Genomic DNA, 26,489 nt, shown 5'->3' with positions numbered 1-26,489 from the left:
ACATGACATACAGATAGACAGTACTGTTCCATCCAGACATTTATGACATACCAGATCTACAGAAATACAGCACTGTTTAAGAGTAAAACGCCTGTCACATAGACCCTGGCGTTGGAAACTCTGTTTAAGAGACAGTTTCTAAAAAGAGTATATACATTTGAGGGGGAAGAAACTGTACATTGGAGGGGGTTGGGTAGGTGGGGTAGGGACTGGTGGTTACGGTAACATCAGTTTAACAAGCTAGAGCAGGGGTGGCCAACCAGTCCGAGACTAAGAGCCACAAAAATTACTGTAGTACCACAAAGAGCCACACCATATACCAGCGTTTCTCAACCTTTTTTTTCAGTCACGGCACCCTTCATGTGTTTATAGGTCTCACCCTTTTTTATTTGGGCCTCACAGGGTTAAAAGTACCCTGTGAGACCCACGGTTGCAAAATTACAAAATCACTTTTAGCCATTTAAAAAAAGAATGTTTATTTAAAAAATGTTAAAGGGGAACTATTTTACTATTTCTTTCACTATTTGGGCACTTTTACACAATTCCCGTGAGTCTATGGAACACCTAGGTTTTTTTTCCAAAAAAATGCATTGTTTTGTATTTCTAATCAAGTACTCAAAAACCGCATTTTCTACCTCAAGATCTTAAAGGCCAACCTTCACGTTGTATTTTTGTTCAATAAACAATGTGGACTAGGCCAACGGTGACTTTCATGAAGAAGGGAAAAAAAAGTATTGAAATTGACCCAGTTTTAGCGTTTTTAATCAAACATTTTGTCTGCCCAACACAATCACCACGCACGTGGATATTTTAATCAATGGTTCATAACGTGCGTGTGTAATCGAAATGATCTCGTCACAACAGGTGCAGGGCACCAGGGGGCTCACCAGGGGGCGCTGAGAGTCACACACAGCTAGTGGCAGGCACTGCAGGCAGAGAGCCTTGCTACCATAGATATATGCTTGCTACTACTAGCCGAATGAAAATGTATCTGTTTCACCTAACACTATTGCTCCGTGATTATAGCCATCCATCTCTAAAGCTAACCACTATTTGTAAAAGCCACAACCACGTTACCATATTTGTAATAATGTAAATCATTGCGTCGTTGTACATATTGTGTTTATAACGTTAGTAGCTAACATAGCTTAGCTTGGTAGCTATTGTGCTAACAACATATCCCGACATCCGGCTCGCTGGTCGGCATGAACGGCCGACCCAAAATGGTTCTCTCCGCTCTGTACACCCCGTCCCCACGGGTACCCTGCCGGGGGGCCCATGGACGCGACAACGGCAGCAGCCGTAGGGTGCTCGAGCCCGTAAAGGCTAGTGGTACACGATAGCTATGAGCTAACTAACGCTACAGGCTCAAACACCCTACGGCCGCCGCTGTTGTCGCGTCCACAAGCTCCTCCGCAGGACACCCGCGAGGACGGGGGCACACAAAGAGGAGAGAACCACCCGCAGGGACGGCGGAGCTATAGGCTAACGTCAGTGTAGTGGTCCCAACTGTAGCAGGGACGGCGGAGCTATAGGCTAACTGTGATGCACCGAGTGGGCCACCATTGATCTACATGCCCCGATCTCAAATGGTTCACGACAGTAGACATAATGCTAACGTTAGCCAGCACCATATATCGAGTAGTACTATGACCCGGACGGGCAAGGCATACGTTTCCTGAAGTGACGTCACGGCCGTGCTAGCGTCTGATAAGCTTTTAGATTCGGCTCATTAATATGCACCTGTAGTGACGTCTGCGTTTGATAAGCTTTCTTGATTCGTGCGTGCATGTTATTCGTGCGTGGACCTTTTTAACTCTTTTGGAGTGGCATTTCCGGTGTCAAATGGAAAAAAATAAATAATGAAATTATATACCAATGATGTAAACTACCCATAATTGATCAGTAGGGTTTAACCTGGATGTTGGGCTTTAAGCCGTTTTGAGGCTGGGCTCCAACCACTGTGTGGCCTGGTGCCAACTGCCACATCAACTGCCACATTATTATGCAGCTGAGAAATCTCTGACATCACAGATATGCACATTTTCAGATGACTCAGTTCAGTGAGGGTGAATATTGTGAGAGGAGAATTGGAAGAATGCGCCAATATGAGAATTAGAGACATAGATCCTATTAATATAAGTCCACATAGCTAAGAAACAATGGTAAACACTGAAAAAGGCCATTTATAAGATAGTTCCCCTTTAAGCACATGTATAGTCAATTGGTCCTGTTGTTCAGCCTCACAATGCTATTTGATAGTAAATGTGTTTATATGTCCCACCCTCTGGCCTCTGAAGTTGCTAATGTCTTTTTAATTTGGGCCTCACAGGGTTAACCTCTTAAGCCCGAGATATACAGTAAAAGTATATATTTTCAGCATTACGTTTGTTTACCAATTATTTTAACTGTTATTAGTGAAATATAAGATTATAGAAATCTCAGGGCATTGAGTGGGAAACCGGCGCATATTAACAGGAGGAAGTGGCACATCCAAAAGTGAGTGTAGTCTTTTGAAGGAAGAGACTCAGGGCTTTCAAATTTCGGTCTGGTCTGGGTGGTGATGTGTTGGTCTGGTCTGGGTGGTGAGGTGTTGGTCTGGTCTGGGTGGTGAGGTGTTGGTCTGGGTGGTGAGGTGTTGGTCTGGGTGGTGAGGTGTTGGTCTGGTCTGGGGGGTGAGGTGTTGGTCTGGTCTGGGTGGTGAGGTGTTGGTCTGGGTGGTGAGGTGTTGGTCTGGGTGGTCTGGGTGGTGAGGTGTTGGTCTAGGTGGTGAGGTGTTGGTCTGGTCTGGGTGGTGAGGTGCTGGTCTGGGTGGTGAGGTGTTGGTCTGGGGGGTGAGGTGTTGGTCTGGGGGGTGAGGTGTTGGTCTGGGTGGTGAGGTGTTGGTCTGGTCTGGGGGGTGAGGTGTTGGTCTGGGTGGTGAGGTGAGGTGTTGGTCTGGGTGGTGAGGTGTTGGTCTGGGTGGTGAGGTGTTGGTCTGGGTGGTGAGGTGTTGGACTGGTCTGGGTGGTGAGGTGTTGGTCTGGGTGGTGAGGTGTTGGTCTGGGTGGTGAGGTGTTGGTCTGGGTGGTGAGGTGTTGGACTGGTCTGGGTGGTGAGGTGTTGGACTGGTCTGGGTGGTGAGGTGTTGGTCTGGGTGGTGGTGTTGGTCTGGGTGGTGAGGTGTTGGTCTGGGTGGTGAGGTGTTGGACTGGTCTGGGTGGTGAGGTGTTGGTCTGGGTGGTGAGGTGTTGGTCTGGGTGGTGAGGTGTTGGTCTGGGTGGTGAGGTGTTGGTCTGGGTGGTGAGGTGCTGGTCTGGGTGGTGAGGTGTTGGTCTGGGTGGTGAGGTGCTGGTCTGGGTGGTGAGGTGTTGGTCTGGGTGGTGACTGAGGTGCTGGTCTGGGTGGTGAGGTGTTGGTCTGGGTGGTGAGGTGTTGGTCTGGTCTGGGTGGTGAGGTGTTGGTCTGGTCTGGGTGGTGAGGTGTTGGTCTGGGTGGTGAGGTGTTGGTCTGGGTGGTGAGGTGCTGGTCTGGGTGGTGAGGTGTTGGTCTGGGTGGTGAGGTGTTGGTCTGGGTAGGGAAGTAACAGTGTACTCACCGCTGAGCAGTTCGATCCAGCTCTGCACGGTCTCGGGCGGCTGGGTGTCTTTAATGTGTTTCAGGGCCTCGTCAAGGAGCACGTCACCCGTCGGTGCGTCTGACTTACAGATCACCTGGACATCAGAGACAACCACTGTTAAGACCGGAAGTATGACTTACAGATCACCTGGGCCCAGGAGTTCAAAACTTGTAATCTCTATTGATTGATTGATTGACATTTTTTATTAACAGATTGCAGAATGGGTAGAGTACAGTTAGGGCTGGGCGATATGGCCTAAAAATGAAATCAGATTTCCGACTTTAATCGATTTTTTTCTCTTGAAAACTAGAAAAGCCTAGGAAATCATTCAAATAACCTTTGTTTTTATTTGACACAAAAAAATTATCAAACCAAGATGAATTTCCCTATTGGGATTGAAGTGCAAACCTAACTTTCACCAATCTTCACTTAAAAAAAATATATATATATAAAAGGTTACTCTTTTTTAAATTTTTTATAAATGTTTTTATTTTCCTTTTTCAAAACATACGCGGAAGACTTCACAATACAGTAGACTTAACAAAGACACTAACAACACTAGCACTAACAACAATAACAACAATAAGCATAAAGACATAATATAAACTATAAAAGTACATTAACACTTTGAATGCCCAAACAGAGTTTTCTCTGGTTTATGGTTGAATGCCCATAAACGAGAATATTCATTTTTTTTTCTCTATTTTTTTTTTATTAGCGATCTGAATTCATATTTCATCAACCAAGTCTACCGTTGGTAAATCAGCCACGCCAGGCGCTTAGATGTGAAAAAAGCGCCCCCTATAGTCTCCCAGATGGTAATTCACCATTTTGGATTGGACTCAATGAAAAAGCATGACTCCACATTTTACTTCTCACGCAGGTAATCGGGGCCGATCAGCTTCATGCTGGACCCTCAGCACGGCGTGGTTACTGTGTTTTACAGTACGTAGCATTGGATCAATAAAAGGATCGATTTTCGGAATGGCGATCAGGAATTGGAATAATACATTTGGATACCATCTGATCTCAGGTAAGGAATCTATTTTATCAGTCTTAGGATAATCAGACCCGTTTTCACGGAGATATAAGCTTTTCCCCTATAATGTGATATGGCTGTTTGACTCCAAGAGCGATCAGGAACTGAGAGAATCGATTTTCAGCGAACGGCACCAGCGTGCACACGTACACATATACTATCGATAATCTAGCGTTTATTTGAAAACGATTCATAAATAGATTCATCTCATATGAATAAAACGCGAAATAACATTATATAACGTTGCGTTATATAACGTTACAATGTACAGTTGTGGGGAGTGTAAACAGTGATTCGCACCCCCTCAATGTACAGCTTCTGACAGCTGGGCTGTGTTGTCACGCAAAATAACAGTATGAATAAAACGCGAAATAACATTATATAACGTTGCGTTATATAACGTTACAATGTACAGTTTCTGACAGCTGGGCTGTGTTGTCACTGGGCTGTGTTGTCACGCGAAATAACGTTATGAGTGAATCTGGTAGTTGTTTTGATAAATATGTTGTTTTGATAAATATGTATTCTACGCAGCCGAACATAACATTACATTTCCGCGATTAACCTCGCTTGGCGTTTGAGTGCCGTCAAAAAGAAAATGCACATGCGCGCGTTACCGGCGTAGGGGGAAAGAGGGCTGGCCGATCGCTGGCCAATCAGAGAAACGCGGAAGTACATGTGCGTTGCCCAAAGTGTTCACGCATCCAGTTTGCGTCTATTCGAAGCCTAACCGGTTCATGCTTCCGCGTTCGCGTTTTGCGAATCTGATTGCCCACTGCCGTTTCTGGTGCGATCCGATTGGCCACTGACGTTTCCGGTCATGTGACATGTGCGCCCAATCGCGTGACGCACCCATTTCCGCCTCGACCAGCAGCAAACTACCTAACGCCTAGTTTATCACTGGTTAAGCGTAGGCGACTCTTTCGAAGTTGGTTAAAGTTAGAGTTTGGAATCAGGGCTGGCGTTCTATCGCCCTGCTCTAAGACAAACTCTAACCTTAACCAACTTCGAAAGAGTGCCTAAGCTTAACCGGCGATAGAACTTGCCGTCACACGATTGGTGCGACCAGAAACATCAGTGGCCAATCAGAGCGCAAAACGCGAACGCGGAAGCATGAACCGGTTAGGCTTCGAATAGACGCGTCCAGTTCAGGTGGCGTAGGGAGGACCTCCTTCCCCAGAATTTCAACCAGTACCTCCGCAAAAAAGTCGCTGGGCCGGTCGCTATGAACGGACTCATCCAGTCCTAATATGCAAATGTTAGATCGGCGACTCCGGGACTCGACGTTAGTTAGCTTAGCCTTTAGCTTGTCATTGCTCTCTTCTAGCGCCGTACACCTAGCCTCTAGCTCGTCCACCCTGCCAGTCCAAGTATTCAAGCCGTCTTCCACGGAGGTCAGACGCTCGGCATGGTCGTTAACCGACGTCCAGAGGCTGTCGAGTTTGGTTTCGAGCGAGGCAGCGGACGCTCTGATTTAGTTGGTTAAGGACTGCCTGAGCTCTTCAATTAGCCCAGCAATGGCGGTTATATCAGCAGGAGCGTCGTCCTTCTTGGATTCATTTCGCCATTATGGTTTTTGCAGCCAAAATAAATAGGTAGAAACATAAAAGGGGTATATACAAAAAGGTTTAACAGAGTTGAAAATATAAAAAAGAGGCTTTTAGGACTAAATATAAAAATACGGGAGTCACATCGTGGCAATGAGCGACTACTCCATCCTCGACCCGGAACCGATAAAAGGTTACTCTTGATCAAACAAAGATGAATGTCCCTATTGGGATTAATAGTGCAATAATTGCTTTTTCACCAAACTTCACTTAAAACAAATACAACGTGCCTCTTGATCATCAAACATTGCCCTATTGGGATTAATAAAGTGAAAATCTAACTTTCACCAAACATCACTTTTTGTCAAATAAAAGGTGAATCTAAAAAGTTTATTTTTATTTTTTATAATCGATTTAAATTTTTCTAAATCGTCCTAGATCATAGGGCTGGGCGATATGACCAAAAACGTTATCGCGATAAAATTATAAAATTATTTTCATATAACTCGATATCGATAATTATCGTCGATATAATGTCTGTCAAGTTTAATTAACTTATTATGCCCGGCGCCGATACGCGGGCTGACTTGTTTTGCTGCTGTGAATGTCTCGAGAGTCGAATTGATGTCGTCATCAGTCCGCGCACGTTAGCAGAGCGGAGTATCTCAAGCGGAGTATCTCATGACTCAAAAATGACCCTAAAATACTCTGTTCCGCCCAATTCATTGCAACGACGTCCACCGTATACCCCACACTACTATAACAGTTACCCTCAGAATTCAAAACACACACCAACTCAGCAGGTAACCTGTGAAATAGCGGCGTGCAAGCTAATTAGCCATAGCCAGCCCCGTTTCCAAGCGGAGTATTTCATGACAATGTACTAAAAAATTACCCTAAAATACTCTGTTCCGCCCAATTCATTGCAACGACGTCCACCGTATACCCCACACTACTATAACAGTTACCCTCAGAATTCAAAACACACACCAACTCGGCAGGTAACCTGTGAAATAGCGGCGTGCAAGCTAATTAGCCATAGCCAGCCTCGTTTCCAAGCGGAGTATTTCATGACAATGTACTAAAAAATGACCCTAAAATACTCTGTTCCGCCCAATTCATTGCAACGACGTCCACCGTATACCCCACACTACTATAACAGTTACCCTCAGAATTCAAAACACACACCAACTCGGCAGGTAACCTGTGAAATAGCGGCGTGCAAGCTAATTAGCCATAGCCAGCCTTGTTTACCGAGTCCTACCTCCTTCCGGGTCTCCTTCCTCTATCGGCCATCTCCTTCACCGATTGGTTGTTAGTGCGTGTGCTCATATCCAAGCTTGGAAAATCGATATATCGAAACTTTGCGACCACGTTTCATGTTTATTTCGAGGAAATAATTTATCGCGATAGTTATCGTTATCGTTTTATCGCCCAGCCCTAATGTTTACCTTCTTTGCAAGGCTATAACTTTTAAAATTGTATTGCTATATTGACATTACTATGGCCCATTCAACATCGATTATCTATCGTTCAGGATGTGGGAACGTTATATTTTTTCATTCATACATTGTTGTGTTAATACCTTCGAGAATATAAGTATGTTTTTAATCTTTTCTGCTGTAATTCCAAAAACAGTAGTTATAGGCCCTGAAGCATAGATTATCGATTGCCGTTTCTTTCCCATACACTAGGGCTGCACGATTTTGGGAAATAATCTAATTGCGATTTTTCGGACAGATATTGCGATTGCGATTACATTTGCGATTATAATATTTTTTTAAGCAGCCCCACAGAGGTTTATTGTAAAATGCGGCTTGCATCTGGCCTACGCGGTAGGTCTGTTCGGGACACAGAGTCTGAAAATGTTTTTTTTTTTTTTTTAACTTAAATTTTTATTAACAGTTTTAGACAGACAGCATTTATTTATAAAAAAAAAAAAAAAAAAAAAAACTGCACATAAATAATTTACATGGGTATCATGGTTAGTTGTCTGGTTCCCCTACAGTTGTTTTCTAGGTACTTGATACAAAGGCTGATTGTGTATCTCCCTTAAAACAGGCATAAACAAGTAATTCCTACTCCAAGATGATAAATACTGACTAAGGCCCTGTCCACACGAGCGTTTGGATTTAATATGACCGAAGTTTGAAAAAATAAAACTCCGTCCACACGGTGAACACAGGTGAACAACCGTGTATAACTGCGTACTCACGGCAGAGCTGGGAACCCAGCAACCGATACATTTAGTACAATGCCAAAACAGTAGGCGGCGATGTTGTTCAGACATGAAGGCCATTTCAACCAATCAGAAAAGGCTGAACGCTCACTAAACATCCTGTGGTTGCGATCTGCCATTAATTCACTGAAGAAGAAGAAGAAGAAGAAGAAGAAGAAGAAGAAGAAGAAGAAGAAGAACTTCCTGTTTAGAAACATAGCTGGACCCTATTGATAATTTTGCCAACGGAACATATATTTTCAGCAAAGAAAGAAACTGCAATAAACAAACGGATACATTCACTGTGTGTTCTGCCTCTCATTTTGTTGATGAAACAAAACCATCAGCAACACAATTTACCACCAAGAGCGGATAGTTTAGTCTCACAAAAGACCGCCGGTGTTGTTAGCTACATGCTAATGTGAATGGCTATATCCATGTATAGTATATAGCTTAAATGCTAACGTAATGTGGTAACGTTACCGATATGAAATGGATGCAAACGTTATTTAACACATTGCAGAATGGGTACAATACAATACGGCTCAATACAAACAATTGTTAAGGGGATGCAGTCTGGACTGGGTTCCTTATAACAATAACTTGACAACACATGAGTTTAGTTTAGCTGCAGCTACATGTTTTCTCTGAGCGTCAACAGACATCAGTCGATCACAACACTCTTCAACACAGACGATACGTTTTGAACAAAAGTTTGTTACAATCATTTTCATATAACGCTACTTGGTTTACTTGCTCTGCTGTAAACACTGGTGTAGTTGGCTCTGCTCTAATCTCTCTACCCCGCGGTCTGCCGTGAACATGGGAAATAATTGCGACAGCTCTGCTGTAAACACTGGGAATAACCTCGGTTGCTATGCCCACACGCAACTGCAAAACCGCACAACTTCACCCTGGCCACCGGTTTCAAAGACCGCGGTTGCAGTGTAGCAAATCCCCGGTTGTGTGTGGCCGAACAGTGCAACTGCGCACATACAATCATGGTTATATTAAAACCAGCGTTCGTGTGGACGGGGCCTTAGGCTTGTATGTGTGATCTGGGTCCAGAGACCCTCCTTGAGCTTCTTTCTTCCCTTATCCTTCGTCCTTTCTTTTTTTTTCTCTTGTTTATTAACTTTCACTTTGCCTTTTGATTCACCCATACACAAACCACATCATCCCTGAATATTAATATCACACCGTTAAACAGACATAAATAATAAAGTATAAAAACATTCAGCAATTGTAATATCCCAAAAAAAATTGAAAATACTAACTAAAGCACAGGTGTGTGACATGGGTTCAGAGACCCTCCTTGAACATCTTTCCTCCTTTACCCTTCGCCCTCTTGTGTTGCATTTGGTTCTTCCTCTGTGATGTCGTTCTCGTTCCCTTTATAATCCTCCCACTTTCCCCATCTTTCCCCAAATTTCTCTTCCTGTAACCTCAGCATGTGTGTTATGATTGTTATCCTCTCCATATCCTGTATTTCTTCCACTATTCCTACCCATTGTGCTATTGTCGGTGGGTCTTCCTTGTACCACAGTCTCGTTATTGCTTTTCTGGCCGCTATCAACATTATCTTTATTAAATATTTGTCCCCCCCTTGTATTCCCTCGTGTGTCAGGTCTCCTAAGTAAAGCACCAGTCCTGTTTGTGGTAGCCCGTATCCTAATATTCTGATCATAGCTTCCCCTATCTCCTCCCAATACCCCTTCAGCTTCTGACATCCCCAGAATATGTGCGTGTGATTTGCCCCCTCCTTCCCACACATCCTCCAGCATGCTCTTTGTGTTGGTGCATATTTTCCCTTCAGCTCTGGGGTTATAAAGAATCTGATTATGTTTTTCCATCCAAATTCTTTCCATATTCTCGATCCTGTTGTTGAATGTTGTACCTCGCATATGTTCCCCCATTCCTTCCCTGTTATTCCTATCTCTAGTTCTCTCTCCCATTTCTCCCTTATATAATCGGTCGTGTGTCCCTTGCTGGTCATTATAGCCCGGTACAGTGCTGATATTACCCTTCCTTTCCCTCCTTCGTATGCCCTTACTATCATCCTAATTATTCCATTCTGTTCTTCTTCCTTGTCCCCTCTTATTTCTCTATTATAGTAGTCTCTAATCTGTAGATATCTGAAGTGGTCCTTGTTTTCTAGTCCAAATTTCTCCTTTAATTTTTGTAGTGTTTGCATTTCCCCCTTCTCTATCATTTTGCATATCGCTGTTGCCCCCCCCCCCCCTCTCCCACCTTCTGAATCCATGGTCTAACCTCCCTGGTTTGAATCTCTTGTCATGTGCTACCCATCTCAGGACCCCTGACTGCTTCTCCAATTTGTGTGTTTTTACTACTCTGTTCCATATGTTCAAGGTGCATTTGGTGATTGGATCTAATAGTCCCTCTTTCTCTTTAAATAGTTCCCCATCTCCCACCAGAGCTTGTACCTTGTATCCCTCCCCTTCTTTTTCAATGTCTTTCCATCTTGCCTCATATCTGTCGTTACACCAGCACGTCACTGCTCTCAGTTGTGCTGCATAGTAATAATCTTGTAGGCTGGGTACTGCCATCCCTCCCTCTTCCTTTGGTGCAAATGTTTCTTTTTACCTGGGAATCGATACCGGTACGGTATCCAACGGTACCTTTTTTTCTGTACTTTACTCTCCCTCTCTGAAGTAAACTTCACAACACACAATCTAAAACCCCTTACCTACCTCTCCCAAACAGTTCATACAACAATTTTTTTTATGTTGCATGATCATGTATATTTATTTTGTATAATAATTATTTTTTTGTTTAAATATCAACATTATCTGGCAATCCTCAGTAAATAAATACTATCAAACTCCTCTGATGTCAGACCAGATATGAGACACGTGCACACACACACACACAGAAAAGGAGAATGGCTTAAATTATTTTAGAATACTTCAGCTAATGAAGTTAAATGTTTATTATCATCAACTATCCAGTTCGTTTTTTAAAGTGCAACGTTTTTCTACTTTTCCACATTAATTTAACCAGTAGTGAGAGAGATGCCGCCCCCCCCCCCCCCCCCCCACCCTTTCCTTACTCAGCTCAGATGTTTTCTGTCTTGAGCAGGGTTAGCTAGGAGCAGCTTTCTCAAGCTGCGCACCTTGGGCATGGAATGGGCTACAGGACCATTATCCACTTAGACACCCCGGTCTCTCTTGGTGAATTTAAATCTGTATTACATAACTTCCTACAAGAAGAATGTTGCTGCTTTCTGTAGTCGGGTCCCAACTGCAAAATTACTGTATTACCCTGTCACTTTTACTATCATGTAGACCAGTGGTGCCCAACCAGTCGATCGCAATCGACAGGTAGATCGCGGGCTGATTTCAAGTAGATCTCAATTAATAAAATTAGATTATTAATTTTTTTTTCTTTCTTTTTTTTGCAAAATCAACTCTGCCTCTCCTTATTAACTACAACAAGCAATGCTGTTTGTTATTTAAGATGAGGTCTGACTCGGCACTGACAGATTTGTGTTCATTATGCTGCTTTTATAAAGCCTCAAATGACGGCTTACAATATACAATTTTGGCTGGTAGCTCTCGGCTAGGTGGTAAATTAAAAAGTAGATCTTGGTTCAAAAAAGGCTGGGCACCCCTGATGTAGACTATTCTGCTTTGTGTTTTTGTGTTTACATGTGATGTATTGTATACATGCACATTTATTATGTTCTTGTGTGATGTATCGCACATTTTATTGCTGTGTGATGTATTGCAAATGTTATTGCTGTCATCTTGGCCAGGTCTCCCTTGCAAAGGAGATCTTGTATCTCAATGGGACTTCCTGGTTAATATATATATATATTTTTTTTTAATTGCAGGCTTGGCGATTTGATAATTGCATCATTCCAAATCGCGATTTAGATTAAAAAGCGATTAATCGTGCAGCCCTACCATACACGCTATATTAAAAAATTCAAATGTATATGATCGGTATACATTATGCTTCATCATGCGTGGAGGAAAGGGGGGGGGGGGTCGTTTATAATTCCTTGATCGTCAGTAACAGCTTTATTTACTATGGGTTGATATATTGATCAGACTGTTTGCAGTGAAATGAATAAACAATCGGGTTGAAAATAACGTTACTGCCCTCTTACCGTGAGCCGATAAGACTGGAGGAGAAAGATCCCAATTATTCAACACCGATCTCCTATATCCTATATTCCGGTTTGTATGGCGCAATAAACACCAAAATCATATTGATTATTGCGTTATGGCAGCGATCCATATGCACACCAGTGTTCGTCTGTAGTCCCGTAGCGAGATGTGACTGCCGGAGGAATTTCCTCGACACACCGATGACACTATCCGATTTTTGAGTGTGTAACTCGCCCGACCATCCACCAGGCGGCGGTATTGAGGCGTTGCAGTCCCATTTAGGGTCCCCGCTGCAGCACCGGGGGTTGGGTGGATGAATTATGAATGCCATGGCAAAAAAATTAAATATTGATCTCAAAAACGCTGTACAGCGATGTTGGCGGTCAACGCATGGCGGGCAATAACGCTGTACAGCGTTTTTGGTGCTGGATGTGTTAAGGCCAAAACATGCAAAAAAGAAAAGAAAATTCGTATATATTTTTTTTTTTATATCTGCCCATATCGGCCCTATCTTGATATCGGGCCGATACCGATGTGTAAAAAACGGCAATATCGGCCGATATTATATTGGCGGCCGATATATCGTGCATCACTAATATATATACCATAATATATATATATATATATATATATATATATATATATATATATATATATATATATATATATATATATAATATTGTGTCCGTTATTATGCTTGAGTAAATTGTAACGAACCAAAAGGAGAATATAACACCCATTGTTTCCCATCTTTGACGGTGAATAACACCATGCTAACATTGACCAAAAGTGAAAATTGCCACATTCAGTACCTTCTCGAAATCAAGTGTACAGGAGATCTAAGCAAATGAATAAAGGGCAGATGATTTACAGGTTTTTTTGTAGATACAGTACTGCATTTTTCCAATCCGGACACATCAGGCCTATAAATTACCTTATTATGGCCAAGTCATACATCTATGGATCGGGCCAAATCTCCTCTTTGACTTTCCAATGGCAGAGTTACATCTGGATTTAGTACCACCAGGTGCCCGTTACAGGGCAGCAGACCGTGTGATCCGTGAATTAAATCTACTGTAAGTACAGTTACTTTTGTATAATGTCCATATCTCCGCCATTTTTTCCGGATTGCGATGCGTTTTCTTTTCTAGACATTCCCAGAAAGGTAAAGAAACAATACACGTTGTATTTTATGGCAATAACATTGAGGTTTGTTCGACTCGTGAGATATAAACGAGAATCGCGTCAATATTTGGAAAAGAAAAATGGTTGGACTTCCGTTGTCGGCGGCTGGTGTGAGCTGGGTAGTGTAGTTTTATGAAATGTAGACGTCCGTGTCTATTCATTCTGTTTAAACCAATTGGGTTTTTCTTCACAGTTGCAGATAAAGATTAGGCTACACTAATATTATACTATTACAACTGATGAGTTGTATTCATTAAAGAAAGTTGATTTAATTTTTTTTTAAAGACTCGTTTAATCAGATTAATCACTTTATTAAAATTGAGAATTTAGTTGAGGATATTTATATATAAAAAAATATATATATTAGATTTTTTTTTAATTATTATTAAAAACGAAGGTTCGAACGTCCGTTAAAACCCTGACGAAGTTCGAAGCCCAAAAACAGGCTTCGGGGACAGCTCAAGAATAAAGTATGTATAATCTATAATTAGAGCTCTGTAGTGTGAATATAGTACATGCATAACCTATAATTACATTTACATTTAGTCATTTAGCCAACGCTTTTATCCAAAGCGACTTGCAAGTTCTGTACGACAAGTCATCAGGAAGGGCACAACTCTATCAGCGGAGTAACAATGTTCATCAAAGTGTTGAGTGCTACAGTGTGGGTTAGTATATTAGGACAAGTGCATGACCGTAAGGTTAGTTAGGGTTAGATTTTTTTGACATTTTTTATTAGAACTCTGGAGTGTGAATATAGTACATGTAAATTCTATAATTAGAGCTCTGTAGTGAATATAGTACATGTATAATCTATAATTAGAGCGCCGTAGTGTGAATATAGTACATGTAAATTCTATAATTAGAGCTCTGTAGTGTGAATATAGTACATGTATAATCTATAATTAGAGCTCTGTAGTGTGAATATAGTACATGTATAATCTATAATTAGAGCTCTGTAGTGTGAATATAGTACATGTATAATCTATAATTAGAGTTCTGTAGTGTGAATATAGTACATGTATAATCTATAATTAGAGCTCTGTAGTGTGAATATAGTACAAACATAAGTGCAGGGCTCTACAGTGAGACTATTTCACTCGCATTTGCCCCTAAAAATTGATTTGTGCGAACCGGAAAAATCATTTAGGAGCACAGTGCAGGGCTGTACGCTGAGCTTTTTCACTAGGGGCACACTTGCCCCTAAATGAGAAATTTAGGGCAAAAAAGAATTTTTTAGGGGCACATTTTTTAATAACAATTTTACCATTATTAAAGAAATATGTTCCTCCTGCCTCATTACTGTGGTCCTTTTATTTAACATTTAAGTGCGTTTGTTTTCAGGTTTGTATCTTTTATAATGAACCAACTAATAGAACAAAAACAACAAACTGTGTGTGTGTGTGTGTGTGCGCGCGCTTGTGTAGTGCTCCTTGAATGAGATCACCACAACACACACACACCATTGCATTAATCAGGAGGACAAGAAACTCTGCATACATTTGTTTCACAATGAAAAGTGCTTTAGAAATCAAATGAATTATTATTGTAAATAACCCCATGAAAGGTTTATTATTTGTATGGGTAATTACCTGCTTCATATTTGTGATGTTACTGGTTTCAGTTCAGTGTGTGCCTAAAGTGATCAATGTGTTGGGCCGTTTATAGAGATCTATGCCAATTAATGTTCATGTATATCCGGGACTTTTTTTAATAAGAATTGAGAGGTATTTGTATATGTGACCTTTATTTTGAAAACGTGTTGCGACGCAACCTTATTTACATTTGCGCTTTTTTTTTTTTTTTTTTTTTTGACCAGTCAGCTGGTTCTTTTAGCGTTTATCGCTTTTTCATCGCATTCATACTTGGTCAAGTTCGACCGACAGAAGCAGGCTGAAAGGGTTCAGATGGGGGGGAAGACACTCTGGGAAAGGCACGGCTGCCGTCCAGGATTCGAACGCGCTCAGCCCCAGATCCGTGACGAGCACGGTTGTCCACGGCGCTGAAATAGCACTCGCGGTACGTGGTGAGCTACTGGAGCTCCCCTACATTTGCTCTTTTGACAGTGAAATGTTCAGTCCAACTTAGCTGGAAGGAAAGACTAATCAAAAAGGTTTAATTGACCCGTATGAGGCTCTTACGGTAGGACTACTCACCTAATGCATAGCTGAACCTGAACGTTAGAAGTGTCTGAGAGAAACAGGGTGCTTTTTCAATGTATGTGATGTATAGATTGGGGGGAGTGACCACAGCTAAAACGGTGCCGGGTCAGAGAGGTCGAAGTGCATGCGGACGGTGGAAGACGGTGGTTCAGTAGAGCAGGGTGATTGTTGTGAGCCACACTGCCAGCGAGAGAATGTTTGTTGACATTCCTCATTAGAACATCTGAGATTAGAGTGTACTGGAGGGCCAGAGCGAGGGAGAGGGGTGACCTCTTTAATGCAACAGTAGAGAAACGTTTTGAAGTGTGTGTAAAGGTTAAACGCAGTTGTCATGACAACACGTCGCATGACAACCAGAAGGCGGGGCCGTCGTTGCGACGACGAACATCTATAAATCGAACGGTGTTTCCGGGTGTAAGACAGACTAGAATCTGACTCAGACGATAATCTGACCGAGAGCGAGTAGGACTGAGATCACACAGAGGACTCTCTCTCTCCTCTTATCACGAGAGAGGGGGGGGGGGGGGAGGAGGAAGAATGCCACGACATCATTAGCTTCGGCTAACACGAGGAGGGTTCAGGCTAACGACTAGGCCTGACCACTATTGGACTGAATAACAAAAGGACAATCTGAACCCACCGAGAGATCATTAGAATAGACTCTTCAAGGACGATACAATTTGATAACATCTGATTACGAGGTTCTGTTTATAGCAATAAAACAACGCTTCTCCTCATAAGGTATCTCACAGTGTCGAAGTGTCGAATTCTTACGGAAGTGGAGAAGTATTATGGTTTATGGATTGCACTAACGGGGGAAGATAAGGATCTTATCTACCAGTATCGGAGACGTCAGGACCATTAAAAGTACACAACGCAGAGGAATTGGATGGAGGGCCGAACAGACGAGGACGTGATACTGGCCAGTTTGATCAGAATCTTACATGTCCGTGTCCCCGTCAATCAATCATCACATCACATCACGTCAATCATCATCATCTTATCATCTCTCCACATCGGACGTGGTTGTCATAAGATGGACTGATATCCACTCCGTTGTTCTTGCAGAGCAAAATTTTCGTCTTAAATGTATTGAAATGAGGTGCTTCTTTGGTGATGCAATAGCCCATATTGAAAGGAAGAGAGGCCACATTCAGTTTCGTTTTGCTAGGAATTATGGGATTTGGTGTTGGATGTATAGACTACCGTAATTCCTCTAATAGTAACCGGGTCTCAAATACAAGCCGGGTCTCTATTAATGGTCGGGTGCGCTCTTGAGCTAAGCAATTATAAGCCGGCCTCCTAATACAAGCCGGGTTACTAATATACTGAGCTGCATACTGAGCTAGTTACTTGATTTCACTTTGAAAACGTTGAAATGACCAGTGACCACCTGTAATTGCACTGTTTACTATTTCATACAGTACTTGGTTTCAATAAATGAACCCAGTACATTTTACTGGGTTCAAACTGACACAAAATGTTGATTTATTCATTATGATCTGTTTGAAAATTTGAAATATAGGCCTCCCTCTTATACAGGCCTCCTCCTAATACAAGCCTGGTACCCGCTACAGTTGAAACAAATACAAGCCGGGGTTACTATTAGAGGAATTACGGTACGCAGATAGGGACATGGTCTTTAATCGCACAATAGACTACAAGTACCAAGTATATAGCGTGACCCAGATTCACTCCACACGCAAATCTTTTTTTTCACTCAGGCTATCGGTGATCGCAGTAAGTTCATTCATTGCCGACAGATTCTTTCATAGCACCACGACATTGTGTCGCACTGTACAGCCTTGGTTGTAGGCTAATGTTTTTTTTAAAATGTATCCAATTTGTATGGATTAATTTAGGAGTGAAATGCGAATGAAGGGTTGAAATCACAACTCGCAACGTTGCTCCCAAATAATATTTCCAACTCGCAACGGCCAAATTAAGGGGCAATTTGCGACGAGATCATCGCAGTGTACAGCCCTGCAGTGTGCAAGTCAACGCGCAATTGTAATTTCCTAATAGACACATAGCAGAGCGGACCTTCAATTCTAGAAGCTATGACATCTAGCTCGAGTCTTCAGCCCTGCATTTGACAGCTGTGTGACAACTTCTCTCGTGAGTCGCACTGTTTCTATGTGTAATGTAAACGCCGTGATAGGGATGTCCCGATCCGATCACGTGATCGGGGCCAATCACGTGATTTTCCGAAGATCGGGATCAGCAAAAAAATATATAAAAAAATCTGCAATTTTTTTTTTTTTTTACTTTTTTTTTTTTATTCAACAAACATGACCATGTTCACGTCTTAAACTCATACTGAGGCCTTAGTTTTGGTTTTAAATTGCATATCATCATTCATTTATTTATTGTCACACAGAGCAGAAGAATTTTGCCAAAACAAACCAATAGTATCCAGCTGCAGAACGGCAGACCAACCACACTCTCAGACCGAAATAATTTTTTTTTTTTTTTTTTTTTTTTTTTATCTTTTTCCCCCTCCATTTTCCTCCGATTTTCTCCCATCCCAATGTTAGTCGTATGCCAATTCCCAGTCCCTTCCTGGTTGCTGCGCACTTACCCCCCACAGTCGGATCATCTGGGAGAGTGGAGGCTACCACGTGCTTCCTCCGACACACGTCCAGCCAATCACCGCTTCTTTTCACCTGGCAGCGCGGATTCTCATCGAGAGGGCGTAGCGTGTGGGAGGACCACACTATCCCCCTCAAGTCCTATCCGCGCTTAGCAGGCGCCCCGACCGAACTGTAGGAGTCGCTGTTTACAACGACCCGGACCCACCCCGCCAGCTTCTCCCACCCTCTAATACAGCCAATTGTATTAGTGCAGACGGCCAGCCAAGCTGGTGACAACCCCGGAGCTGTGAGCTGGATTCGAACAGGCGAATCCAGCTCACAGCTCCGGGGCTGGTGACGAACGCAATCTCCGCTCGGCCACCTAACCGCCTCCGAAATAATTTTTTTTAATTTATTTCTTTTTTTAATCCCAATTTCTCACATTACATTCACCCTGAATGTTGACGTTATCCAGGTGAAAAGTTAACTTCATAAATCATTTGATGTATAATTAAATCAAAGGAAATGCGTTTGGGTCTGAGAGTGTGGCTGGTCTGCCGTTCTGCAGCTGGATACTATTGGTTTGTTTTGGCAAAATTCTTCTGCTCTGTGTGACAATAAATAAATGAATGATGATACGCAATTTAAAACCAAAACTAAGGCCTCTGTATGAGTTTAAGACGTGAACATGGTCATGTTTGTTGAATACATTTTTTTTTTTTTAAATAAAAAACGTAAAATTCGTATTTTTTGATCGGATCGGGAAATATCGTATCGGTAGATACTCAAAATCACATGATCGGGATCGGATCGGGAGGAAAAAAACGTGATCGGGACATCCCTACTCCGCGAGCAACGGGTCCAATTGTCTAACTGCTTTTCATCCTTGCCATTCTGAAATGCCCACGTTGCGCTAAAAACTATTTTACTCTGTCTATTCTATCTTACTCTTTTTATTATTGTCTATTTAAAACTGAATCAAACCATAAACAAGGTGGCCTGTTGGGATGTTAGATGCTAATGTGAAACACTGATTTTATAGGTCTGCACTTTATGTGCTCATTTTATGTCTTATTTCTGTTGAGCTGCAGTTTCTGTATGATAGGTGCTATACAAATAAAGTTTATTATTATTATATGTATAATCTATAATTAGAGCTCCGTAGTGTGAATATAGTACATGTATAATCTGTAATTAGAGCTCAAAACACACCTTTCTGACCAGGAGGCTCTTTCTCCTCATGCCACAGGCCTCTAGCTGCAGGCGTCCTCTGAGCGCCAACTCGATGAGCATGCAGCCACGCAGCCCCGAGGAAATGCAGTCGTTCCAGAAAGACGTGTAGCCCTGCGAGAGAGAGAGAGAGGGAGGGGACATGTCAGACGGATACGGTACACCCAGCACCTAGCAGAACGGGACATAGCAGTTGCATGAAAAGTTTAGATCTAAAAAAAAAAAAATAAAAAAAAAAAAAAAAAAAAAAATAAAAAAAAAGATAAACCTTTCAACCTTAAAGCAGTGTTTCTCAAAGTGGGGGGCGCAGAGGCATGACAGGGGGGGCCTTGAGATTTATATATTAAAAAAAAAATTGGATTACAGAAAATGATCACTAAAGTGCTATCTGTTGCAGCTGCACAGTTCTCCATGAAAATACAATTTCTCAAAATCTGAATCATTATTTAATAAAACACAGAAAAGTTACTCTGGATAAAAAAAACCTTTACAGACAACATTGAGACAAAGCTTCCTGACACATCTCCATCCAAACTCTTGGAAGAACTCTTTAAAATCTCATCTGATACCACCTAGAGAGCTAGTTTCAGAGTGTGGTGCTGAGTACCAAGTATCTCATCTCATGGCCCACCAAGTATCTCATGATGCAGCAGTTAAGGTGTTGATACCATTCATGACTATTTTGAGGGGGGGGGGGGGCCCAAAATATTTTGGTCCGCCAAAGGGGGGCCTGACAGAAAAAGTTTGAGAAGCACTGCATTAAAGGAACACGCCAACATTTTGGGAAATTAGATTAAGCTAAAGCCATGCAAAATAAATGGTTTGGTTCCGGTTGCCGACCGACCCTGCCGATTTAGGTGCGACCCAAATTAATTTTATGTTTAAAAAAAATAAAGTTAAATGTATTTTTTTTAATTCATTTCTGCAGCCTATTCTTCAGTGTCACTGTGATGCTGGTGTACCAGGAGGAACATGCATAATCAAATTGGCATTGAACCAGGGCCCTCGCTAGGATTTCCATTGCTGACCTGTTGAAATCCTAGTGAGGAACTTTACTCTCTGGTTGACCTTAGTGGCTACCCTTTGTGCCATGTTCTCGCCTGATAGGGTGTTGTCCAGAACACAGCCCAAGTAGGTGACCTCCTCTCTGGCTGAGACCTCTGTCTCCCACCACTATCCTGAACCCAGGAGACCTACTCAGTCTAATGGCGGAGCCAAAGAGGATAGCTTCAGTCTTCTTCCCTAGGTGAAGGGACAGCCTGTTGTCAACCAGCCAGTGACTGGTCTTCAGTAGCTCACGGCTGAGTGCTCTTTCTACCTCCTAGAGCAGTGGTCACCAACCTTTTTAAGCCCAAGATCACTTTTTTTTGTTTGGTGACGGCAAGATCTACCTATTGAAGCGTTGAGAGAAAAAGACAGCCGAGATTGTACTTTAAACTAAATGACTTTTATTTGCCTGTATTCTAATTACCGTACTTTTCGGACTATAAGCCGCGGCTTTTTCCCCCATTTTTCAACCCTGCGGCTTATATAACGGTGCGGCTTATATGTGACTCGACGTGACCAAACCCGAAAATGTAAAAATCTAAATATTGCTTTTTTGACTGCATTGAAATGTTATTTATCTGTTCCCTTATTTGCTAAACTTAATACAACTTGTAAATGAGTTAATTCTTGTTATTTGTCCGACAGTATTGTGTCCCAATGCTAATTACATATGGTAATTAAACATTAAAACACCTGCGGCTTATAGTCCAGTGCGGCTTATATATGTACACATCATTAAATTTAGCTGCTGCGGCTTATAGTCAGGTGCGGCTTATAGTGCGAAAAGTACGGTACATGCAATGTCAAAGTAGAACTGTAATATGTACTCTCAGTCAGTGGTAAGTGCAGCATCACTCTTCACATCAAAACATAAGTAGAACTGTAATATGTACTCTCAGTCAGTGCTAAGTGCAGCATCACTCTTCACATCAAAACATAAGTAGAACTGTAATATGTACTCTCAGTCAGTGCTAAGTGCAGCATCACTCTTCACTAGGGATGGGTACCTTTCACATTTGAACCGATACCGGTACCTGTGAATCGATACCGGTACCCAACGGTACCTTTTTTCGGTACTTTAGTCTCTAAAAATTGTATCACGACCTACCTCAGTTGTATAATAAAAAAAAAAAAAAAAAAAAAAAATCCAAACTTAATATTTAATAAATAAATAATTTATTATTATTACATTATTATTATTTACATCTTACTGATGTAAATTATTTTACAACTGATTAAACAAACAAACAATCTAGCAGCAATGAACTACTCTGCTGCTGATTGAGTATTCTAGCAGTTATTTTTGCTCCTCCCCCGCTTTGGAGAAGACCCGCTCTGCGATGTGTGTGTGGCTTGTTTACCAACGTCACATCCTCTCTTATGTCCCGAGTTGTGCCGGCTTGCACTGTAGCCCTAGGAGCTAACGTTATGTCCGACGATTAGCTTAGCTAACGTTAGCTTAAGAACTTTAAACAGGTTACAAATATGTTAAACTATGAAAGGAGTAAGCCGACCGCTAAAAATAAAACCCACCGCGGCAGTGCGAGCACATAGCAAAAGAACGTTTCGAGAGAAGTGGAAGTTTGGAGATAGACAGTAGTGTTTCAACAGCCATGTCAGACAGAGCAGATGTGGAAACTGAGCTACACTTTCTAACAACCTGCCCACTACCAAGATAGATATCAGAGACATATACTCCCCAGTCCCCATGAATTGCAAACACCCAAAGAGAGTTTGAAAACATGTATTGTGCCTTAACGTGCGGTTTCGTTTTTGCGGTCAACAAAACGTGACGTCATCTGATATATTATTTTTTTGCGCATTGTACCGAAAATTGGCACCGTTGGATCTCACGTGAATCGATACACGGTAGTACCGACGTGTTTCGGTCGGTACCCTTAAAAGTACCGAATTCGGTACCCATCCCTACTCTTGACATCAAAACATAAGTAGAACTGTAATATGTACCAGGGCTGTACGCTAAGCTTTTTCACTAGGGGCACACTTGCCCCTAAATGAGAAATTTAGGGGCAAAGAATATTTTTTAGGGGCAAATTTTTTAATAACTATTTTACCATTATAGTAGGGCTGGGCGATATGGCCTCTAAATTATATCGCGATATTTTTTGCTGCTTACATATTTTTTTTATTATAATCGCAAATTTAAACACAATCGCAATATCTGTCAGAAAAATCGCAATTCGATTATTTTCCAAAAACGTGCAGCCCTAGCGATTGATCCGACTACCTACGGCTATGAGAAAACTTGAGCCAGCTTGTGAGAATTCGTTGTAGCCAGCTAGCGTTGATGCTATTCAATGCTATCAACATTAGCTAAATAGCTAACCAACTAAATACAATGACAGTACCCAACTAACGTTAATGCCATTCAGAATGTATAACATAGCTACAACACACAATAACGTTAAAGGGGAACTATCTTATAAATGACCTTTTCCAGTGTTTAGGGTTATTTTCTAGCTATGTGGACTTATAGTAATAGGATCTATGTCTCTAATTCTCGATTTGGCGCATTCTTCCAATTCTCCCCTCACAATAATGTCCCTCCCTCAAGTGATCTCTCTCTCTCTCTCTCTCTCTCTCTCTCTCTCTATATGGGTAACGCATGTATTCCCGGTAACCTGCCCCATTTCTAAGCCATATAACCCAGGACGTTATACGAACAACATTAAAATCTTTTCTCATGTCAAGAATGATTGTTATAGATGCCAAAAAAAAAAAAAAAAACATCATGTAATAAGGGATGGCGGACCTCTAAAGTTGACCTAAGTTACCGGGAATACCAATTCACTATCTCCTCCAATTTAAGAGAGAATTAAAATGTTTTTGTTGTTTTGTAGGGATATCATCATCATGTAACATAATACCATAGTTCTCTCCGAGTTATCTCAAGATAATTCAAATGTAGCTGAATCTGAAGGAAAAATACGGGTAGAGGGATATGAGTCAACATAGTTCATGGCCTTCAATTGATGACAAACAAAAAAGGCTTAATTTTCATGGCAGATGCATGATATGTTTTGGGCATGATCTTGGCACCCCAATGAACAACCAAAATGAGTTTAGTCTTTTGTGGCCAATTATTTTAGGAGATAATTACGTTTCACATATTGATCCCAGGTTACCGCGAATACCTATCCTGACAATTCCAGATAAACACTTAAATCTCCTATTTTACTAAAGATTGGTGAGATTTTATTTTTGGAAATCATAACAGCAATAATAAGGGTTAGGTGTAAACCAGAATTACTAGAATGCAGGGTTAGAAATTAACATTTTTTTTCAAGGGCTTTTTTTGCCCCCCTTAATTGATTTTCGGGGGCTTTTTTTTGTATTTCGGGGGCACTGAATTTTTATGATAAACGGTAGGGGTGGGACGGTTCACAAAATGGAAGGTTTGGTTCATATCACGAATTTGGGGTCACGGTTTTCAGTTCGATATACGTTAATTTTTATTAAAAAAAAATTAACACTCAAATCTAAAAGTCAAGATAGACTGCGCTCACAAATTATAACACTGGGTGCTGAAATCCCGTCGAGTATAATAGAAAAAGAAAGCAATACGCTTGGACCAGCACTCACAGATTTTGGTATATTTAATGGCAGCCTGAAACAAACATGTTTCGGAACATAATCGTTCCGAAACATGTTTGTTTCAGGCTGCAATTAAATATACCAAAATCTGTGAGTGCTGGTCCAAGCGTATTGCTTTCTTTTTCTATAACACTCAAATCTAAACATGTTTCTCATTTATTAAAAATAAAATAAAAGGTTTACAGTGTTTACAGCCTTAAATAATGTTTGGCACACAAAGACCGAACTGACTGAAAAATATAGGCTACATTTGTCAAAGTATTAATTTAGTGCAAACAAACAATATGCTCAGCCAGCACTAGACTTTCCTTTCTTTAATTAATATAAACACACAAAAACAATGTCAACCATGTTTAAATTCCCTGCTTGTCAGTTCTTAATGGAAAGATTCGTTTTCTGCTTGAAATTATTATGTTTCTGTCTACATATATTTAGACTAACATTATTTAAATATTGAGTGCAACTGTGGTGGATTACGTAATTCGGTGAGTTGGAACTATCTATGGGTTGGCGCCGGGTCCCCACGGACATTTTAGCGTGTGGCACCGCCACCTTCAGCTCCGGTCACGTTAGGAGCAGTTCATAACGTCAACAAGCAGCGCGAAAGCGGCAATAGTCCCGGTTGGAGTTAGTAAAACACAGTTGTATGTTAGCCTTCTTGGATGTTGAATAAACGCCTATCATTGTCTTTAAACACCCCGCCTCTCAGACTCCCATTTCCTCCTCTGCTACAGTAGCTAGTAGCTACGGTGTTAGCTGTTGTTGTGAAGGGCTAGCTAGCTAACAGCTACAAACATTGTACAAACTGCTAACGCTATGGCAAGATGTGTGTAGGCCTATGTAATGTTAATGGCTATGTTTTTAAAGTCGTAATGAAGATTGATTTATATTGTGCGTGCCATTTTTACACAAACTGACTAGCACCTGGCTGCTGCTGCAGCCAGTGCAGAACACCGGCTCCGCCAAATGATTTTTTTTTAATTTGCGCGTCATCTGAACCGTATACGATACACAGACGCTCCATTACCGGATAAATATATATATATATAATTAGTAAACTGTCGGGGGCATTAAGTGCCCCCCTTAACTGATTTTCGAGGGCATTTTATCCATTTTCAAGGGCATTATGCCCCAAGCCCCCGTTAATTTCGAACCCTGCTAGAATGTGTTGTGTTTTGTCTGTTAAAATGAGCAAAAACAAGGAAAGGGTATTCCCAGTAACTTAACAAACAAGTGCAAAAAATACAGTTCTAGAACAAGTATTTTAATTTTTTCTATATTCAAGAAAGTGGAAAGGAACCTTTTCAATTGTCTGCACACAATCGTTGTTTTGTTATTCCAAGATGGCATTTGAACAGAATTTTGGAAAAAACAGGTATTCCTGGTCACCATGCCCCTAGTCAGTCTACACCACCATGCCCCTAGTCAGTCTACACCACCATGCCCCTAGTCAGTCTACACCACCACCATGCCCCTAGTCAGTCTACACCACCATGCCCCTAGTCACTATACACCACCATGCCCCTAGTCAGTCTACACCAACCTGCCCCTAGTCAGTCTACACCACCACCATGCCCCTAGTCAGTCTACACCACCACCATGCCCCTAGTCAGTCTACACCACCATGCCCCTAGTCAGTCTACACCATCACCATGCCCCTAGTCAGTCTACACCACCACCATGCCCCTAGTCAGTCTACACCACCACCATGCTCCTAGTCAGTCTACACCACCATGCCACCATTCTATTATATATGCTAGCCTACCCCTGATAATATTAATACATTTAATTAATGTGTTAGCTTGTAGCTAACGGCCTGGGCCTCCATGTTGTGTTGTTAGCTTGTAGCTAACGGCCTGGGCCTCCATGATGTGTTGTTAGCTTGTAGCTAACGGCCTGGGCCTCCATGATGTGTTAGCTTCAATTAATTAATTACCGGAATACATATAAGTTACCGTGAATACCTATATGGTAATAGTATTCCTGGTAACCTCTCCTTTTCACAAGTCACCGGAATACATATCAATATCTAAAGTTACCGTGAATACCTATCAGGTTACGGGAATACCTATTTAGGTAACCAAGAATACCTAGGCATGGTATTCCTGGTACCTAAAGGTATTCTCGGTTACGGGAATACTT

The 26,489-nt window shown here is 41.7% G+C and overlaps 1 protein-coding gene across 1 annotated transcript in view; it reads right to left on the bottom strand.

Annotated features, from left to right (window-relative positions):
- golph3a (golgi phosphoprotein 3a) overlaps positions 1 to 26,489 on the bottom strand; it is a 97,452-nt gene that overhangs the window by 23,851 nt on the left and 47,112 nt on the right. Inside the window, exons 2-3 of the mRNA XM_084307259.1 lie at positions 19,668 to 19,799; positions 3,578 to 3,692 (exon numbers count right to left, since the gene is read on the bottom strand). Coding sequence (XP_084163385.1) covers positions 3,578 to 3,692; positions 19,668 to 19,799 — 247 coding nt within the window. The remainder of the gene's footprint in view (positions 1 to 3,577; positions 3,693 to 19,667; positions 19,800 to 26,489) is intronic.

The sequence above is a fragment of the Notolepis coatsorum genome (assembly GCF_963971535.1).
Source record: "Notolepis coatsorum genome assembly, chromosome: 2".
NCBI lineage: Eukaryota > Metazoa > Chordata > Actinopteri > Aulopiformes > Paralepididae > Notolepis > Notolepis coatsorum.
The sequence above is the reverse complement of the archived record's forward strand: the minus strand, read 5'-3'. Positions and strand labels throughout refer to the sequence as shown.